At 42.5% G+C, this 18,515-nt stretch overlaps 1 protein-coding gene across 6 annotated transcripts in view; it reads right to left on the bottom strand.

The window, feature by feature from the left end:
- The window catches only part of NRXN3 (neurexin 3), a 1,913,991-nt gene that overhangs the window by 235,842 nt on the left and 1,659,634 nt on the right, over positions 1-18,515 (bottom strand). For 3 of the 6 annotated variants that reach the window (XM_061611875.1, XM_061611877.1, XM_061611874.1), the window contains 2 exons: positions 14,226-14,533; positions 15-17 (listed from right to left, as the gene is read on the bottom strand). In XM_061611875.1, the coding sequence (XP_061467859.1) occupies positions 15-17; positions 14,226-14,533 (311 nt within the window). The remainder of the gene's footprint in view (positions 1-14; positions 18-14,225; positions 14,534-18,515) is intronic. The other 3 variants (XM_061611876.1, XM_061611879.1, XM_061611873.1) reach the window with 2 other exon arrangements.

The raw sequence follows: 18,515 nt of genomic DNA, 5'->3' as shown, positions 1-18,515 counted from the left end.
GCTCAGGTGACGACTGGCTTGGAGTGTCTCCACCTTGTGCTGGGTCAAGGAGACAGACTGGGAATTCTGTTGGTGTACCGTCCACCCTGCTGCCCAACAGCTTCCCTAACTGAGCTGACAGAGGTAGTCTCGGAGGTATTGCTGAAGTCCCCCAGACTATTGATACTGGGAGACTTCAACATTCATGCCGAGTCTGCTTTATCTGGGGCAGCTCAGGACTTCATGGCCTCCATGGCAACCATGGGGCTGTCTCAATTTGTTACTGGCCCAACGCATGTGTCGGGGCATACTCTTGACTTGATCTTCGCCACTGGACATAGAGATGGTGATCTGGAGGTGGGGAGTTTTTCATCAACTCCATTGTCATGGACAGATCACCGCTTGCTGAAGTTTAGGCTTAAAGCGACCCTTTCCCTCCGCAAGGGTGGGGGACCTATTAAGTTGGTCCGACCTCGGAGACTAATGGATCCTCTGGGTTTTCAAAGGGCTCTGGGGGATTTTCCGGCTGATAAGACTGGCGCTCCTGTTGAAGCCCTGGTCGAAATGTGGAACACGGAAATGACCCGGGCTGTCGACATGATCGCTCCTGCGCGCCCTCTCCCATGTCGAGCTCATGCAGCTCCGTGGTATACCCCGGAGCTGAGAGTGATGAAACAAGAGAGGAGGAGGCTTGAGTGCAGATGGAGGCATACTCCTGACGGATGCAATCATGCCTTGGTAAGTGCCTCTACGAAACTATATACAGAAGCGGTGAGGGCAGCGAAAAAGTGGTATTTTGCTGCCACTATTAAATCATCCCTCAACCGCCCTGCGGAGCTCTTTAGAACTGTCCGAGGGCTCTTACATCACAGCCCTCAGGATATCAGAGAATCATCGGTAACCCGCTGTACTGAGTTCGCCCGGCACTTCCAAGATAAAATCTTATGCATCCGCCAGGACTTAGACTCCAATATTATGGCAGTTGAACCTAGTGAGGTATCCGGAGCACGGTCTTGTCCTCATTTGTTGGATGAGTTTCAGTTGGTACAGCTTGAGGAAGTTGACAAGGTACTTGGACTGGTGCGTGCAACCACCTCTGTACTAGATCCTTGCCCCTCTTGGTTAGTGAAAGCTGCCAGGGTTGAAACAGCTGGATGGGCCAGGGAAGTGATAAATGCCTCCTTGAGAGAGGGAGTGTTCCCTAGCCATTCGAAAGAAGCGGTGGTCTGACCACTCCTGAAGAAACCTTCCTTGGACCCAGATAATTTGAACAACTTCAGACCGGTAGCGAACATTCCATTCTTGGGCAAGGTCTTGGAACGGGTGGTTGCCAGCCAGCTCCAGGTGCTCTTGGATGAAACCGATTATCTAGATCCATTTCAATCCGGTTTTAGGCCTGGTTTTGGCACTGAAACGACCTTGGTCGCCCTGTATGATGACCTATGTTGGGAGAGAGACAGGGGGAGTGTAACCCTGTTGATTCTCCTTGATCTCTCAGCGGCTTTTGATACCATCGACCATGGTATCCTTCTGGGGAGACTCACGGAGTTGGGAGTTGGAGGTACTGCTTGGCAGTGGCTCCGCTCCTACTTGGTGGGCCACCTCCAGAAGGTAGGGCTTGGGGAGCACTGCTCGATACCATGGACTCTCCATTGTGGAGTCCCACAGGGATCGGTTCTGTCCCCCATGCTTTTTAACATCTACATGAAGCCGCTGGGTGCGGTCATCAGGAGTTTTGGAGTGCGTTGTCATCAGTATGCTGATGACACGCAACTCTATTTCTCCTTTTCATCTTCCTCAGGTGAGGCTGTTGATGTGCTGTACCGCTGCCTGGCCGCGATAATGGACTGGATGAGAGCTAACAAACTGAGGCTCAATCCTGACAAGACTGAGACGCTGTTGGTGAGTGCCTTCTCGGCCCAGACGGTGGATGTTCAACCTGTTCTGGATGGGGTTACACTCCCCTTGAAGGAACAGGTTCGTAACTTGGGGGTTTTGTTTGATCCATTCCTGTCTCTTGAGGCTCAGGTAGCCTCGGTGGCACGGAATGCGTTCTACCACCTTCGGTTGGTAGCCCAGCTACGTCCCTATCTGGACAGCGACGACCTCGCCTCAGTTGTGCATGCCCTGGTAACCTCTAGATTGGACTACTGCAATGCACTCTATGTGGGGCTGCCTTTGAAAACAGTTCGGAAACTACAGCAAGTGCAAAACACAGCAGCCAGACTGTTGACGAGGACCAGACGGTCTGCACATATAACACCTGTTCTGGCGCATTTGCACTGGTTACCTATCGGTTTCCGGGCTAAATTCAAAGTGCTAGTTTTGACTTATAAAGCCTTACATGGTGCGGGACCACAATACCTAGCGGAACTTCTCTCCCGATATGAACCTACCCGTTCACTACGTTCAACATCAAAGGTCCTCCTCCGAGTTCCGACTCACAGAGAGGCTCGGAGGGTTGTAACGAGATCTAGGGCCTTTTCAGTGGTGGCCCCTGAACTATGGAATAGTCTCCCCGACGAGGTTCGCCTGGTGCCTACACTTTTATCTTTTCGGCGCCAGGTTAAAACCTTTTTATTTTCCCAGGCTTTTTAAAAATTCTACATTTTATTGTTGTTATACAGACCAGGCTGTTAATTGTTTAAAATACATGCTCAGTGTTACTATAGTCATTTTAATGTATTTTTATTGTATTGTATTTATTGTGCACCGCCCAGAGAACCTCTGGCTTCGGGCGGTATACAAATTGAACAAAATAAATAAAATAAACAAAATAAATATAATGTTACCCAGGCCCAATATTACCCAGTGAAGTTCAGAGCTAAGTGAGGAGTGGACCCAGGTCTTCCTGGTCAAAACTCAACATTTACCCACTATTCCACACTGTTTACACAGCATCTTCTGTACTCATGTTCTGTGTTAATGTTTGCCAGCATTTAATAGCATCCATAAATACAATATCCAAATATTGGCTAATAAGGCTTTTGCTAGTGGAAGCATCCCCTGAGTGGAATTCCACTCATGGGATATTTGTATCAGCAAAAGTGGGATGGTGATTTTCACAAATTCCCCCTGCAGCCCCCTGTACCCCCTGAAAATCTGCTCTAGAAGGTTGGAGGACTTTCCAGAGCAGCATGGGCTGAGGGGGGAAGGGAATTAGCAAAAACCACCTCTGCTACTGGAATCCTCTGTCTGTGAAGAGGAGGAGCTCTTCCATTCACCCTTGGCATTCATTCATGGTAACTAGCCCATTCTTAACTTCCTTTTCTAACAATACTGAAGCTATATATTTACAAATTTAATGAAATCTGTACAGTTCAGCTATGAAGTAACTACTCAGCAAGCATTTGACTTTACAAGAACTTCTGGCTTTTGTAACGGTTTCACTTAAGAAACTGTGATTCGGGAAAACTGATTTAATAAAACCTAAAGATGAAGCTCATTTTGTGGGAGCCTTCATAAAAATCTGTCATTGGTGGAAACTAGAACTGAAATCAACAATCCTTTTTCATTTTACAATTTAATTTTGTTGGAAAGTTCTGTTTTTGATCGCTTGACATCACACAATTGACTATATGAAATCTAAACTGATCCAGCTCAGTGATGATTTTATTCAGGCTGCTTTCACACATGGGGCTTATTATTTATTTATTTATTTATTTAATTTATTTTATTTTATTAAATTTATATACCGCCCCATAGCCGAAGCTCTCTGGGCGGTTCACAACAGTCATACATCAAATACAATAAACCACATATTTAGACAATTTAAAATGACTTTAAAAATTTTAAATTCTTAAAAAAGTTAAAAAAAACAATTATGTTAGTTTAATGGATTAAAATCGTAGCACTTCTGTCCCGATTTCTAAAATTCCTTTCACGCTGCAGTACCTGATATACAGTCATATTGCGTAAATATCTTTCACACTGCTGCAATTGGAGACACAAGGATCAGGTGAAGAATGCAAGAGAAACAGTAAGAAAGCAAAAACTCCAAAAAGAAAGAGCCAGAAAAAAAGCACTGAGGAAAAGGGGGAAAAGTGCTGCTCCGGCTCAAGTAAAAAAAGACTGAAAGAAGAAGGGCTTGAAAGACAATAGAAAAGGACTTTAAAAGTCTTGAACAGCAACTTCAGCAACTATCACACACAATAACCCTCAAGTCTGTAAGCAGCCAGGGGAAACTAGCTGGAGTAAAGTGAACGCAGAGAAGAGAAAAAAAGCAGATAAGATCTTTTAGATCTTTTTCCAACTGACCGGATCCATGGGGTGGGGGGGAAGAGGTGGGAAAGAACGGGACTTCCAAACCACAAATCAGAGGTAAAACTCAGAAAAACAATGTAAGGAGGATTCAACAAAGGCAAATAGTGAGCAGGTACAGGCAGGAATGAGTTTAAAAATACAGAAATATAGTGAGGCTAGAGAGGAAGCTTGGATACCTGTCACATGATAGGCTGCAAATGTAAATCTCCTGCAATCTTCCAGGTTCCAAGCCTTGCAAATGGATTGTTTCTGGTATTATTTATCACGGAAATTAGTGCTAAATTTCTACTAGAATTCACTAGATTTCTGGAACTAGCTTGTATGCTGTCAAATATAATGTGCAAATTACTTGGTAAGAAATTGTCAGGAAAACAGAATAAAGTGTTCACAGCCAGTTTGATGAATTTTGATTAAGAACCTTGTGAAATCAATATGGACTTTGTATTGGAGTTGGGGCATTATGACTAAACTTGTTGAGTGCAATTTACTTATTTATTTGTAGCACTCATAAGAACATAAGAACATAAGAAGAGCCTGCTGGATCAGGCCAGTGGCCCATCTAGTCCAGCATCCTGTTCTCACAGTGGCCAACCAGGTGCCTGGGGGAAGCCCGCAAGCAGGACCCGAGTGCAAGAACACTCTCCCCTCCTGAGGCTTCCGGCAACTGGTTTTCAGAAGTATGCTGCCTCTGACTAGGGTGGCACAGCACAGCCATCACGGCTAGTAGCCATTGATAGCCCTGTCCTCCATGAATTGGTCTAATCTTCTTTTAAAGCCGTCCAAGCTGGTGGCCATTACTGCATCTTGTGGGAGCAAATTCCATAGTTTAACTATGCGCTGAGTAAAGAAGTACTTCCTTTTGTCTGTCCTGAATCTTCCAACATTCAGCTTCTTTGAATGTCCACGAGTTCTAGTATTATGAGAGAGGGAGAAGAACTTTTCTCTATCCACTTTCTCAATGCCATGCATAATTTTATACACTTCTATCATGTCTCCTCTGACCCGCCTTTTCTCTAAACTAAAAAGCCCCAAATGCTGCAACCTTTCCTCGTAAGGGAGTCGCTCCATCCCCTTGATCATTCTGGTTGCCCTCTTCTGAACCTTTTCCAACTCTAGAATATCCTTTTTGAGATGAGGCGACCAGAACTGTACACAGTATTCCAAATGCGGCCGCACCATAGATTTATACAACGGCATTATGATATCGGCTGTTTTATTTTCAATACCTTTCCTAATTATTGCTAGCATGGAATTTGCCTTTTTCACAGCTGCCGCACACTGGGTCGACATTTTCATCGTGCTGTCCACTACAACCCCGAGGTCTCTCTCCTGGTCGGTCACCGCCAGTTCAGACCCCATGAGGGTATATGTGAAATTAAGATTTTTTGCTCCAATATGCATAATTTTACACTTGTTTATATTGAATTGCATTTGCCATTTTTCCACCCATTCACTCAGTTTGGAGAGATCTTTTTGGAGCTCTTCACAATCCCTTTTTGTTTTAACAACCCTGAACAATTTAGTGTCGTCAGCAAACTTGGCCACTTCACTGCTCACTCCTAATACTAGGTCATTAATGAACAAGTTGAAAAGTACAGGTCCCAATACCGATCCTTGAGGGACTCCACTTTCTACAGCCCTCCATTGGGAGAACTGTCCGTTTATTCCTACTCTCTGCTTTCTGCTTCTTAACCAATTCCTTATCCACAAGAGGACCTCTCCTCTTATTCCATGACTGCTAAGCTTCCTCAGAAGTCTTTGGTGAGGTACCTTGTCAAACGCTTTTTGAAAGTCTAAGTACACTATGTCCACTGGATCACCTCTATCTATATGTTTGTTGACACTCTCAAAGAATTCTAATAGGTTACTGAGACAGGACTTTCCCTTGCAGAAGCCGTGCTGGCTCTGCTTCAGCAAGGCTTGGTCTTCTATGTGCTTAGTTAATCTAGCTTTAATCATACTTTCTACCAGTTTTCCAGGGACAGAAGTTAAGCTAACTGGACTGTAATTTCCGGGATCCCCTCTGGATCCCTTTTTGAAGATTGGCGTTACATTTGCCACTTTCCAGTCCTCAGGCACAGAGGAGAACCCGAGGGACAAGTTACATATTTTAGTTAGCAGATCAGCAATTTCACATTTGAGTTCTTTGAGAACTCTTGGGTGGATGCCATCCGGGCCCGGTGATTTGTCAGTTTTTATATTGTCCATTAAGCCTAGAACTTCCTCTCTCGTTACCACTATTTGTCTCAGTTCCTCAGAATCCCTTCCTGCAAATGTTAGTTCAGGTTCAGGGATCTGCCCTATATCTTCCACTGTGAAGACAGATGCAAAGAATTCATTTAGCTTCTCTGCAATCTCCTTATCGTTTTTTAGTACACCTTTGACTCCCTTATCATCCAAGGGTCCAATTGCCTCCCTAGATGGTCTCCTGCTTTGAATGTATTTATAGAATTTTTTGTTGTTGGTTTTTATGTTCTTAGCAATGTGCTCCTCAAATTCTTTTTTAGCATCCCTTATTGTCTTCTTGCATTTCTTTTGCCAGAGTTTGTGTTCTTTTTTATTTTCTTCATTCGGACAAGACTTCCATTTTCTGAAGGAAGACTTTTTGCCTCTAAGAGCTTCCTTGACTTTGCTCGTTAACCATGCTGGCATCTTCTTGGCCCTGGCGGTACCTTTTCTGATCTGCGGTATGCACTCCAGTTGAGCTTCTAATATAGTGTTTTTAAACAACTTCCAAGCATTTTCGAGTGATGTGACCCTCTGGACTTTGTTTTTCAGCTTTCTTTTTACCAATCCCCTCATTTTTGTGAAGTTTCCTCTTTTGAAGTCAAATGTGACCGTGTTGGATTTTCTTGGCAATTGGCCAGTTACATGTATGTTTAATTTAATAGCACTGTGGTCACTGCTCCCAATCGGTTCAACAACACTTACATCTCGCACCAGGTCCCGGTCCCCACTGAGGATTAAGTCCAGGGTTGCCGTCCCTCTGGTCGGTTCCATGACCAACTGGTCTAGGGAATAGTCATTTAGAATATCTAGAAACTTTGCTTCTTTGTCATGACTGGAACACAAATGCGGCCAGTCTATGTCCGGGTAGTTGAAGTCACCCATTACTACCACATTTCCTAGTTTGGATGCTTCCAAAATTTCATATCTCATCTCAAGGTCTCCCTGAGCACTTTTATCAGGGGGACGATAGATCGTTCCCAGTATTAAGTCCTTCCTGGGGCATGGTATCACCACCCACAACGATTCTGTGGAGGAGTCTGCCTCTTTTGGGGTTTCGAGCTTGCTGGATTCAATGCCTTCTTTCACGTATAGAGCGACTCCGCCACCAATACGTCCTTCCCTGTCCTTCCAATATAGTTTATATCCAGGGATAACCGTATCCCACTGGTTTTCTCCATTCCACCAGGTCTCCCTTATGCTCACTATATCAATGCTCTCCTCTAAGACCAAGCACTCCAGTTCTCCCATCTTGGTTTGCAGGCTCCTAGCATTAGCGTACAGGCACTTGTAAGCAGTGTCTCTCTTCAAGTGTCTTTGGCACTTGTGGTTTGGTCTGTGGTAATTTTGCTCTTCTGAATTTATATCCTGTGCCCCTGCTCTCACAATGCCTACTTCTAGGCCTACCCCTTTTAAAATTTCATCATTTCTTTGGTTTTTATCCCAGGGGGGAGGTTTATTCCGAACCGGACCTTTCTCAGCTCCTGTCGGGTCTCCCCCCTCAGTCAGTTTAAAAGCTGCTCTGCTACCTTTTTAATTTTAAGTGCCAGCAGTCTGGTTCCATTTTGGTTCAAGTGGAGCCCGTCCCTTTTGTACAGGCCCGGCTTGTCCCAAAATGTTCCCCAGTGCCTAACAAATCTAAACCCTTCCACCCGACACCATCGTCTCATCCACGCATTGAGACTGCAAAGCTGGGCCTGTCTGGCTGGTCCTGCGCGTGGAACCGGTAGCATTTCAGAGAAAGCCACCTTGGAGGTCCTGGCTTTCAGCATCCTACCTAGCAACCTAAATTTTGCTTCCAGGACCTCACGGCTGCATTTCCCCATGTCGTTGGTACCAACGTGCACCACGACCACTGACTCCTCCCCAGCACTGTCTACCAAACTATCTAAACGACGGGCGATATCCGCAACCTTCGCACCAGGCAGGCAAAACACCTTGCGGTCTACACGCCCATCACACACCCCACTGTCTATGTTCCTAATGATCGAATCACCCACTACAAGGATCCCTCCACCCCCTGGAGATATATCCTCGGCACGAGAGGATAGCTGCTCATCCCCCAAGGAATGGGTCCCTTCTAAGGGATCGTTTCCCTCTTCCTCAGATGGATGCTCTCCTTCCCCGAGACCATCGTTCTCCATGATAGCAGGAGAGCTATCATCGCTGGAGTGGGACACAGCTATAACGTCCCTTGAGGCCTCCTCCACACACCTCTCTGCCTCTCTCAGCTTTTCCAGGTCTGCCACCTTGGCCTCAAGGAAATGAAGTCGTTCCCGGAGAGCCAGGAGCTCATTGCACTGAGAGCACACCCACGACTGCTGTCCAACAGGCAGATAGTCATACATGCTGCAGGCTGTGCAATACACTGGAAAGCCCCCACACGCCTGCTGGCTTCTTACCTGCATAGTTTTGTTTGCGGTTTATTACGTCAATAATACTCATTCAACTCAAATAGAAGTTAGTATTATTTATATAGAATTTTCTATCCTGGTGCCCTTCTAGCACCTATGCACAACTCTGTACAGCTCACAACACTTTAAAATCACAATATCATATGAAAAAATACATTAAATATTATTTATTTATTATTTACATTTATACCCAGCCTTTTTTTCACCATGGAACCCAAGGCAGTATACATGCCATCCAGATACTGACCAGAACCAGACCTGCTTAAGCTTCAGCAAGGTAGTGGCCTCATGTGCCTTCAGACCATAGCCTGGTCTGAAATATAATAGATATAGAAGTATATAGACACAACAGAGACCAAAGGTAAAATGCAACTTTCAATTGAAACATCAAGTACTTAGCAGGCAAAAGCCTACCCCGCTAAAAGAGAGAAAAAAACCCCTTTCACTAACCACTAGAGAGGGATCACCCACTTTGTTCCACAATCATGGGGCAAGCACTGAGAAGGACCTATCTTTTGTCACCATTACCACCTGTTCATCCTAGATGGGACACACAGAATCAATACCTGTGGTTAGCAAATATCAGCTGATGGCTGCTGCACTGTATATATATATACAGTTGCTCTCTGCTCTTTGACACCTCAGTATGATGGAGGAGGTTTTCTCTGGACAGAATGGAGGCTCGGTGGATGTTGCAATTGATAGTATGTGGAGAATATCCTCTTAGAAGAAGGTGTTCTTTAAGTTCACTGATCCTTCTCTGGTATTTATCTTCAGTGTTGCAAATAAATAACTGATCAGTTATAGATAGATAGATAGATAGATAGATAGATAGATAGATAGATAGATAGATAGATAGATAGATAGATAGATAGATAGATAGATAGATAGATAGATAGATAGATAGATAGATAGATAGATAGATAGATAGATAGATAGATAGATAGATAGATAGATAGATAGATAGATAGATAGATAGATAGATAGATAGAGACAGAGACAGATATAGAGATATATAGATATAGATATAAGCAAAAACCCTGGAAAAGAGTTGCTATCCAAAATGTTTAGGAAAAAAAGGGACTCTGAAGAGAGGTGTTACTGTGTTGTGTCATCAACTCCCAGTCTGACCAATCACATCTTTGGCCACTTAAGATGGCTGCTCAGGCCGTCAGCTACAGAAACAAGGCATCTATCAAGAAAAAGCCTGATGGAAATAACAACCCATCTCTCATTTGTTTGTGAGACAACCCTCATCTAACAGCAGCCCTGCACTCCAGGACATTCCAGAGTTAAAAGTAGAAGCACTTAAGTGAGCAATAGCCTTATGCCTCTGTGTTCTATGCAGTGCAGTGAGGCAAAGTGGAATTCCCAAAGCGGATATTGTTGATGCGAGAGAAGCTTGTGTGTCAAGGCCTTGAGGTCTGTAAGAGTAATTTAATACAACACATGCCATTTCCAAACAGACCCAATCTTGAATGCAGAGCAAATTAATGTGTCAGGGGGTCAAAACAGCACTTTTACTAAGGGTTAGTCAGTCAGATGAAAGTGTGCTTCATTAAATGGTGTGGAGCAAACAAGAAATCACAAGTAGTGATATTTTTAACTACACCAACTTCTATTAAGAATGTACAGACTTCCCTATCACACAGAACTGCACACATCTCAGAAAGAGGAGGTATTTAAATTGTAACTGCACATAGACTAAGGTTATTTATCAGTAACCTTACTTTGATTTATAATGAAAATGTGGATTGGATGAAAGTTTCGCTGACTGGTGTGTTTTGAGGCCAGAACATTATCCATATTCAGATTCCCCCCACCAATGCATCTTCCACTGTGTGAGGGGGAGAGTGAGGGCATGCTCATCAGCCATGCCTTCTCTGTCATATTCCTGATGGCCCACCACCATTGCCCTCTACACATTGGGGCTGAATTGCAGAAGGGAGCCAGCTCTATTCATGAAGGCTCCCTGTGTGATTTAGAATGTGAATATGTGCACAAATTACTAACATGTTAGGGGAAAGGCTAGGCCAAAGTCCATCTCTCTTAGATCCTAGTTTTCTATGGTCAGACAGGTTGGGAGCAGTCAAAATTTGAATCCCACCCAATTATGAATCCCAATTCAAGTGGCAGAGCTCATGGACTATTTCTGCACATTTGAATCAGCTCTAAGGGTGAAAGAGGAATAGATACACAAAGACCTGCAGTGTGCTATGAGAAGGGAGGGAAAGAGAGAATGAATGGGAACACAGGGTAATAAAATGACCTGAGAATTATATAAACAGCATTTGTTTGGGTCCTTGCATCTTCAGCTGGCATTGCAACAAATGCAGGAGAGCATAGCTAAAGAAATCTCTGCCTCCTTAACCAATCAACACCCACAAAATGGCATCATCAAGGGTTCCTGGGAATATACCTTAGCAATTGCTCAAATCTCATTAGAGAGGGCCACCCCATTTCAGAGTTCGGAACATAATGAAATCAGACAATCAGCATTTACCTTCATGTAAGATACTTTAGCTTCACCTAGGTCTAAATACCAAACACACCACTTAATTACTTGAAGGATCTCAATCAGAGGTGATCTGAGGTGCTGGGATTTTTGCAAAGCACTCTATGAATCTGATGCATTGATAATAAGTATGCAAACATTAGATTGAACTAGGCTGGATTTTCTCAACACAATGCCAAGGGCTTAGCATCTAAACTCAGGGACAGGTTTATCAGAACAGGAATGTGATTTTCCTTAAGGGATGGATAGAATACAAGCAGCTTAATGTGATGTATTTTTGGGAGCTTAGCTCTCCAAAAAAGTGGAACAGAATTACTGGTGAGCAACAACAACAAAAGAACACCAGCATTTATTATTGGGTTTAATTAGATTTTATCTCATCTCAGCCTATAGACTCATATTGGTGTTTAAAATATGTATAAAATAAAAATTATTATGAAACACAGAATACAACTGAATAAAACTCAGGGTAGTGTTTAGCTTGCATTTACTGTGTAATGACAGGGTTTTATTAGACATGGTGCTTGCATAGAGGCATGTGCCACAAGGTATAATACAAGTACCTGCTTTTCATTTCCATAATATGACATATGTGTGCATATTTACCACCATTTAGGCAAGAAGCTGTATATGTAATGGGACAGCATTTTCCTCATGTACATATAGTAAGATCCACAGGTGTAAAAGCGTTGACATCTAAAGCCAGCCTTAATTCTATCCCCCCTCCAAGCCTTACAGGTTGAGGAAAGGCATGGTAAAGTGCTGTCTACTGGGCCCAACATCAGTGGGTCCTCCTCCCATCTGTAATGAGCTCCCCTTAAAGAAAACAAATGCCATTTTAACTTTTTCCCTAGCACTCCAGTGTTAAACAGCTTCCAACTGCCATTTTAGATTCCCCCCATGCTCTGGAAGTTGAGGCAATCTGGATATTTACGGGGGAGGGGTTTTTTTTGGAGAAATTGCTGCTTCCACCAAAAACAAAGAACGGGCATCTCCCCTATCCCTAGCAATGCTCCAGAAAGTTCAGCAGCATTGAGGCTAATTCCAAGATGGTAGCAGGAAGTCACTCAGTGTCAACACACACACACACCACAAGGTTTTAACCCTTCCCATTTTAAATTCTTAAAAACAGACTCCAAGGCAGGTGTCATGGGTGGGCCTCTTGGTACAAGACAGCTTACACAAATGGAGCTGAACAACTCTGTTGAGTGAGTGAAAGAAAACGAGAATTGTCGTGCACTGTGAGGACAATAAATCAACCTGATCTTGAGACACATTGAGTTGTAATGGAGGTGCATATTGACTTTTATTTTCCTTTCAGTGGAAAGAGTAAAGTGTCAAGAGCTATTGCTTTAATATAAGCTTTAATATAAGCCAAGATGAGACCATTCGTTGTGGGGTGGGTACATCCAGGAAATCATTGCTCTAACCATGTTTTCAGAGGACAGTCTACACTTTATTAAATCACCTTGATGCTTTCTATGAACGTAATGACTTCAATCAGTTTAGCAAGCTGGCATGTAGTTTAGGTCTTTCTGAGATATATCTGGGTGGGGCTGTTTCACTAAATACTTGATATTTTCAGTGATAATGGCACAGAATGATATAATTCCATTGGAGGGGCTCAGAAATGTTTACACTCTGATTAGAACATGAACTAAGAGCAAACTATGGCCTGTACTTTATTTTCCCAGAATATATAAGAACAGTATTTCACAACAAAATCCATCACAATTATTCACAATCCAAGTTAGATGTGGGTGACTTTACCTGAGGGTTTTATATAATGCATCATCAGTTGAAGCTAATAAAAATGATTCACAACCACCTGCATTTTCAGTATGCAAAAGATATAGAGCTTTGATAAGGAACTAGGAGAAATAAGATGGAGGTTAGCATTAAATGTCACATTCTCAGTAACACTGGAGACCCTAATTATGATTTGAGATAGCCCTGCCTTGCCGAGTCAAGTTGTTTTTATTTTGTGGAAGACTGACATGGCCACAGAGGTTCACAAACAAGATCACAGGTTTGGGCAATGGTACATTAGCATTGTGGGGAACAATGCTTCAGAAAAGGGAAACAAAACCTATAGATGGCTTGGCCTGGAAAAGAATCATGTAATTAGACTGCCTACCAGTGACAGGACTATATGATTCTGTATATTTTTTGAAACTGATATAAGACACTTAAAAGTTTAATGGGTCTACATATATACAAAGCCCACTATGAAATGCCTGTTGATTTCTCTGCTCATTGTAGACAATATAGAAGATCAGGCTATCAATAATTATTATTCAGAAGAATCTAATTTGTATTTGAACAAGAACATAACAATAAGTGTCATCAGAAATTTCAAAAGCACCTGATTGAATGACCCCTGAATTCTGAAAGCAATGGACAATTTCCACTTTAACATTAGTTTGTCAAACACAGGAATAAAGAACAACATATTGGACACCACAATTTACTCTATTAAAAACTTTACCAATAAAGAAGAAATAGCACACATGAGAAGTGATGGTCTGCACTTATGTCACTGGATTTTCAGAATCCACCATACTGGTCTACCCTTATCAAATTCCACAGATTTATACAGCATATCCTGTTCTTCACACAGGAACAACCATTCCTAACTCATTCTTATTCTTACATATACAGTAATAATTCAAACACTCTTAACCAAATCTGACAGTGAACAAATTCTATGCTGAATTTTATCTTGAGATAAAATTAGAAAGAAAGAAACCCACAAACTTGAAAAAAAGAATCTGGCCCCCCAAAACTGAGAAAACATAAGCCAGCAATATAGTCATCAGATGACTCACCTGAATGGTAGGTGTGGAACGGTTTCTTCGGGTTGTAGTAGTGGCCATAGTAGTGGTGGTCTCCATGACAGTTGTAGACATCTCTGGTGGCATGGAGGTTGTGGGTGCTGTTCCCAAGATGGATGGCACTTCTCCAACCAGCCGCACACTTCCATTGATCTTAATGTTTGGGCTGTTCTCTGCTGCCATGTTCAGCACTTTCAAGCCATTGTAATAGAGACCGGAGAGCTGGCCTTGGAAGAGACGCCCTCTGTCTTTTCCTCCAATGGCTATTTGCGCCTGGGTGTTGAAGATCGTTAACTGTCGTCCTAAGTGAAGGGGGTGTGAATAACATTATTGGCAGGAATATTTCCACTTTTTTAAACCCTTGAGTCCTGGCTGAAATGGACTGAAGCTCAAAGCAGGTTTCCTGATAATGATGGTGATGATAACTGTGGTGATTACGGTAAATGGAAAGAATGCAGTGCCATAAATAGCTGTCTCGATATGTTACACATTATGATAAGCTTGAACAACAAAACAATGGATCCAGATCTTCATGGTCTTGTTCCCATAAACCTCAAACAGATTAAGGAGATTTTTTCACCCAAATTTTGATATCACTCCAAATTTAAAATCCAGCTCTTTATATATTGTTTTGGGAAGTTGTCAGAGTTTAATCCAAGTCAGACCTTCAAAACCTCTCTAGTTTTTGCCCTCTCCAGAATGTAAAAACAAAAAACAAAACCTGGATCCTTGAATGGACAGAGCAGAGATTCAATCCTGTCCTATGATTTGGCAAAAGATGAAAAACAACAACAACACAGAGATGTGCTTAAAGATGAACATATCCATGGCTCCTTGAAACTCATAATAGCTACAGCTAAGGATGTGGTGGATAGGATCTAGTTTTAAATAGTGGTTCCATTTAACACCATTTTTGGATCATTCTTTCCTGTGTCAATGCTGCATTAGTGCATGTAAATAATCTTATGGTCTTGGGCCTAGTTCTCACCATAAAACTGTGTAAGGGGGCTATACCTTTTCACACTGCAGGTAGGAAAGATCATATGGTTGAATGTTCATTCATACAAAACAATTCCCTTCACAGAAAACTAAATGCTGAGAAAAGGTTACCAGTGGCCTTCTCCTTGACTTGTCAGCCCCCACTTGTAGTCTGAAGTATTAGTTCACAGACACAGGTTTACCATCTCCGTGAGACCTAAATCTTGATCAGCAACTAGTTTTACTGGAGGGCCACTTTGAGAAGGGGGCAGAGGATGGCAAGCCAGGGCCCCATTACAATCCCAAAGTGAACTGCCAGTAAGTCTCACTGTACACATCCACCATTTTTCCTTCAGGATGGGAAGCGGTGATATATCTCAGGAGGCCAGATTTGGCCCAGGACTACCAATTGTGTTATCTACCTATGAGTTACAGAAAGAAATATAGTGAAGGTAACTGAGTTCCTTGAGATCTCAGGAGGGTGCTTCCAAACACTTTTTTTAAAGGACGGCAGGGAGAATGCAGCATTTCTAGTCAGTATGGATCCCACAAATAATTCTTTTCCACATACAAATCAAGGGCAAGTTCACACAATTCTATTCAGCAGACAGTGCACACATTTGAAAGACATCTCTTCTGTCTTCTTCCTCTCCTATCATAGGTAGCCAATTGCCAGAGGTGATGAAGAAATATGATCCACGTAATAGTATTTTCCCACATTCAGTTAAACAAATGACAACTACATTTTTCACATGATAAACCCAATATGTGAACTCACCCTAGATTTATTTTATATCCTTTGTCAAGTCAGAATGCAGTCTTAGGGTGTACTAAATGCAATTGGCTGCAGAGAGCAAAGAATCCCACTGGCCATGTTTCAAAAGACAAAGCAGAATTCGTTTATATTGGTTCATTCAATCAATTCCACACACACACCCTTTACACAGGCATGCCCATTCTCCTCCCCCTCCCTCTCCACTGCACACACAACACTTCCTTTCTCTAGTCCACCCCGATACATGCCCAAAGCCACCATATAGAAGGGCAGCTAAGCCCCACTTGCCCCATTCCCTCACAGCCAGTGGTTAACTTGGATCAGAATACGAGGGGAGCTCACCAATTTTGGTCGTCGTGGCAGGTCTCGAAGTCAAGTGGTGATGCGGTGTTGCATCATCTAATGGTGACAGGATGGATCATGGGGAAGAGAATGGGGACAAGAGAAGAAATGTATCTGAAAGGAGTTCCTATTCCCCAAGGAGGACTCTAGCTAACCAAGTTCTGTATGTGAAAGTCCTAGAGTTTGAGATGGTGAGGTGTGTATCCCTTTGTGCTCCCCACTGCTAGTGCAGTAATATAAATATAGAGAGAGAGACTTGACCAAGATGGGTTAGTGTACAGATGTAAAAAGAACAAATTAAAAAAAATGGCAAGGACTGAGATATTCTGTCTTTGAAAGTAATGAAATCTCCACTTTTAAATCTCTTTTATTATTCCCTCTCTCCTCTCATACTGTCCCTTCTTTCCTCATAGTGTGGATTTGTTACATGTCATTTTAGTGATGGCACATTGGTTATCTATACATGGGAGAATAGCAATTTTTGCAGGGCACAATTTTTTTAATATAAAAATAATTGCTTCAGTGGTAATCTCAATCTATTTTATCAGGCATTATTAGATAGTGGAGATGATTGTACTAATGTGGCTCTGTTCATAGCAATTTCTTTCAAGTAATGATATGATAGCTGCAGTTATGTGGAAAACTATTATGGGCTCTCAGTAAAACTGGCCTTACAATTCCATTCACAGACTCCCTCTTTTAGGAGTATCATATCACTCTATTTTCTCCCTGAAACTTATATTTCTATATCCATCCCTCACCACTCTCATGGAGTGGCATCAGCTGCAGGAACAACGGAGGCAAACACTTAACAGTTATGAGGACCTGCTTTAAGCTGAGGTGACCTTGCCTCTTCCCATTTTTATAAGGTTTCCTTATTTGTACTTTTCTCAAAACTGTCATGGAATTTCACATAAAGGAAGAACTTCCACTCAAAATTTGGGTTTCTAATTTGGCTTGCATAAGGGTCCCAACCCATCTGAATGTGCACATTTCTGAGGAAAATAAGCTTTCTCTTGAGGAGACCTACAGGACACAGTCTGAAGAACTGTGACATCTCTGAAGCAGCCCAAATCTGCAGAGCCCTATATTCTGTGTTTATTTATCCCTCAGTCCTCCTGATTCTGGGTGGGAATCCTAACAAAACTAGACACAATGATGGCCTTACATATATTTCCTCTCTCCCCACAACAGAGTAAAGGCTGACTTGAGACACATCTAGATTGTTTAATAAGAGGACAAGGATTGTGTATCCCTCATGTGAGATGAAGGCAGAAACAGAGCTGACAGATTCCATTCAGAACATACCTACTGTTCATTTAACACAGGTGTGGGAAACCTTTGGCTCTCCAGATATTGATGAACGGCAACTCTCAATAGCCCCAGCAAACATGGCCAAAGGTCCATGATGTAGTGTTGTTGTTCAGCAACATCTGGAGGGCCAAAGTTTCCCCACACCTGATTTAACAGCTCTGAAAAGATGGGAGGATGGGGAAAATATATATATACCATCCAGAGATCCTTGGACAGACTACAGTTGGAGCATATAAAGTTTATTTGTTATTTATTATCCCACCCTCCTTCCCAGTAGGAGCTACACGTAGCAGCAATGGTGAAAACTGCATTTGTGGAACATTTCTCTTTGCTGTATTTGCTGAACTTCTGACCCTTGTTCCAGATAGAGTGGACTGCTTCTGAAATTTAGCATCTGGTGTAAGAACATCATTTGCCCTCATCCCAAACCAGTTTTGTTTGCAAAACTAGAGAGAAGGCACAGCTGAATTTATCAAGGGCAGACTGTGGATCTTACTTTTTCATGAAGAATCCCTTCTACTCTATTCTAGTTGGCACAAAACCTTTAGAATGCTAACTGGTGAGGAAGAGCAACCGAATTAGCGTAAGTAGACAAGAAAACCTATTTTTATTTTGTTCTTTGTCCAAGTAAATGAGAGGGCCTCTTTTCATTTTGTCCTTTGTCTTCTCTTACAAGTATAAACATGTATATTATTCTAACATGCTGGACACATCTACTCCAGGTGCGTAGGATATACTTACTCACCAATTTTTTTAAAAAATTGTGAAGTATCTTATGTTTTCCTCTTAAGTAAAGGAGCTGAACATGAGGCAATGCAACTCACTGCACAGCTACATTTTATAATGTAGCACTGACATTAAATGTGGATGTATGC

The sequence above is a fragment of the Rhineura floridana genome, chromosome 2, assembly GCF_030035675.1.
Source record: "Rhineura floridana isolate rRhiFlo1 chromosome 2, rRhiFlo1.hap2, whole genome shotgun sequence".
Classification (NCBI taxonomy): domain Eukaryota; kingdom Metazoa; phylum Chordata; class Lepidosauria; order Squamata; family Rhineuridae; genus Rhineura; species Rhineura floridana.
Note: the sequence above shows the minus strand (reverse complement) of the source record. Positions and strands in the feature narration are given on the sequence as shown.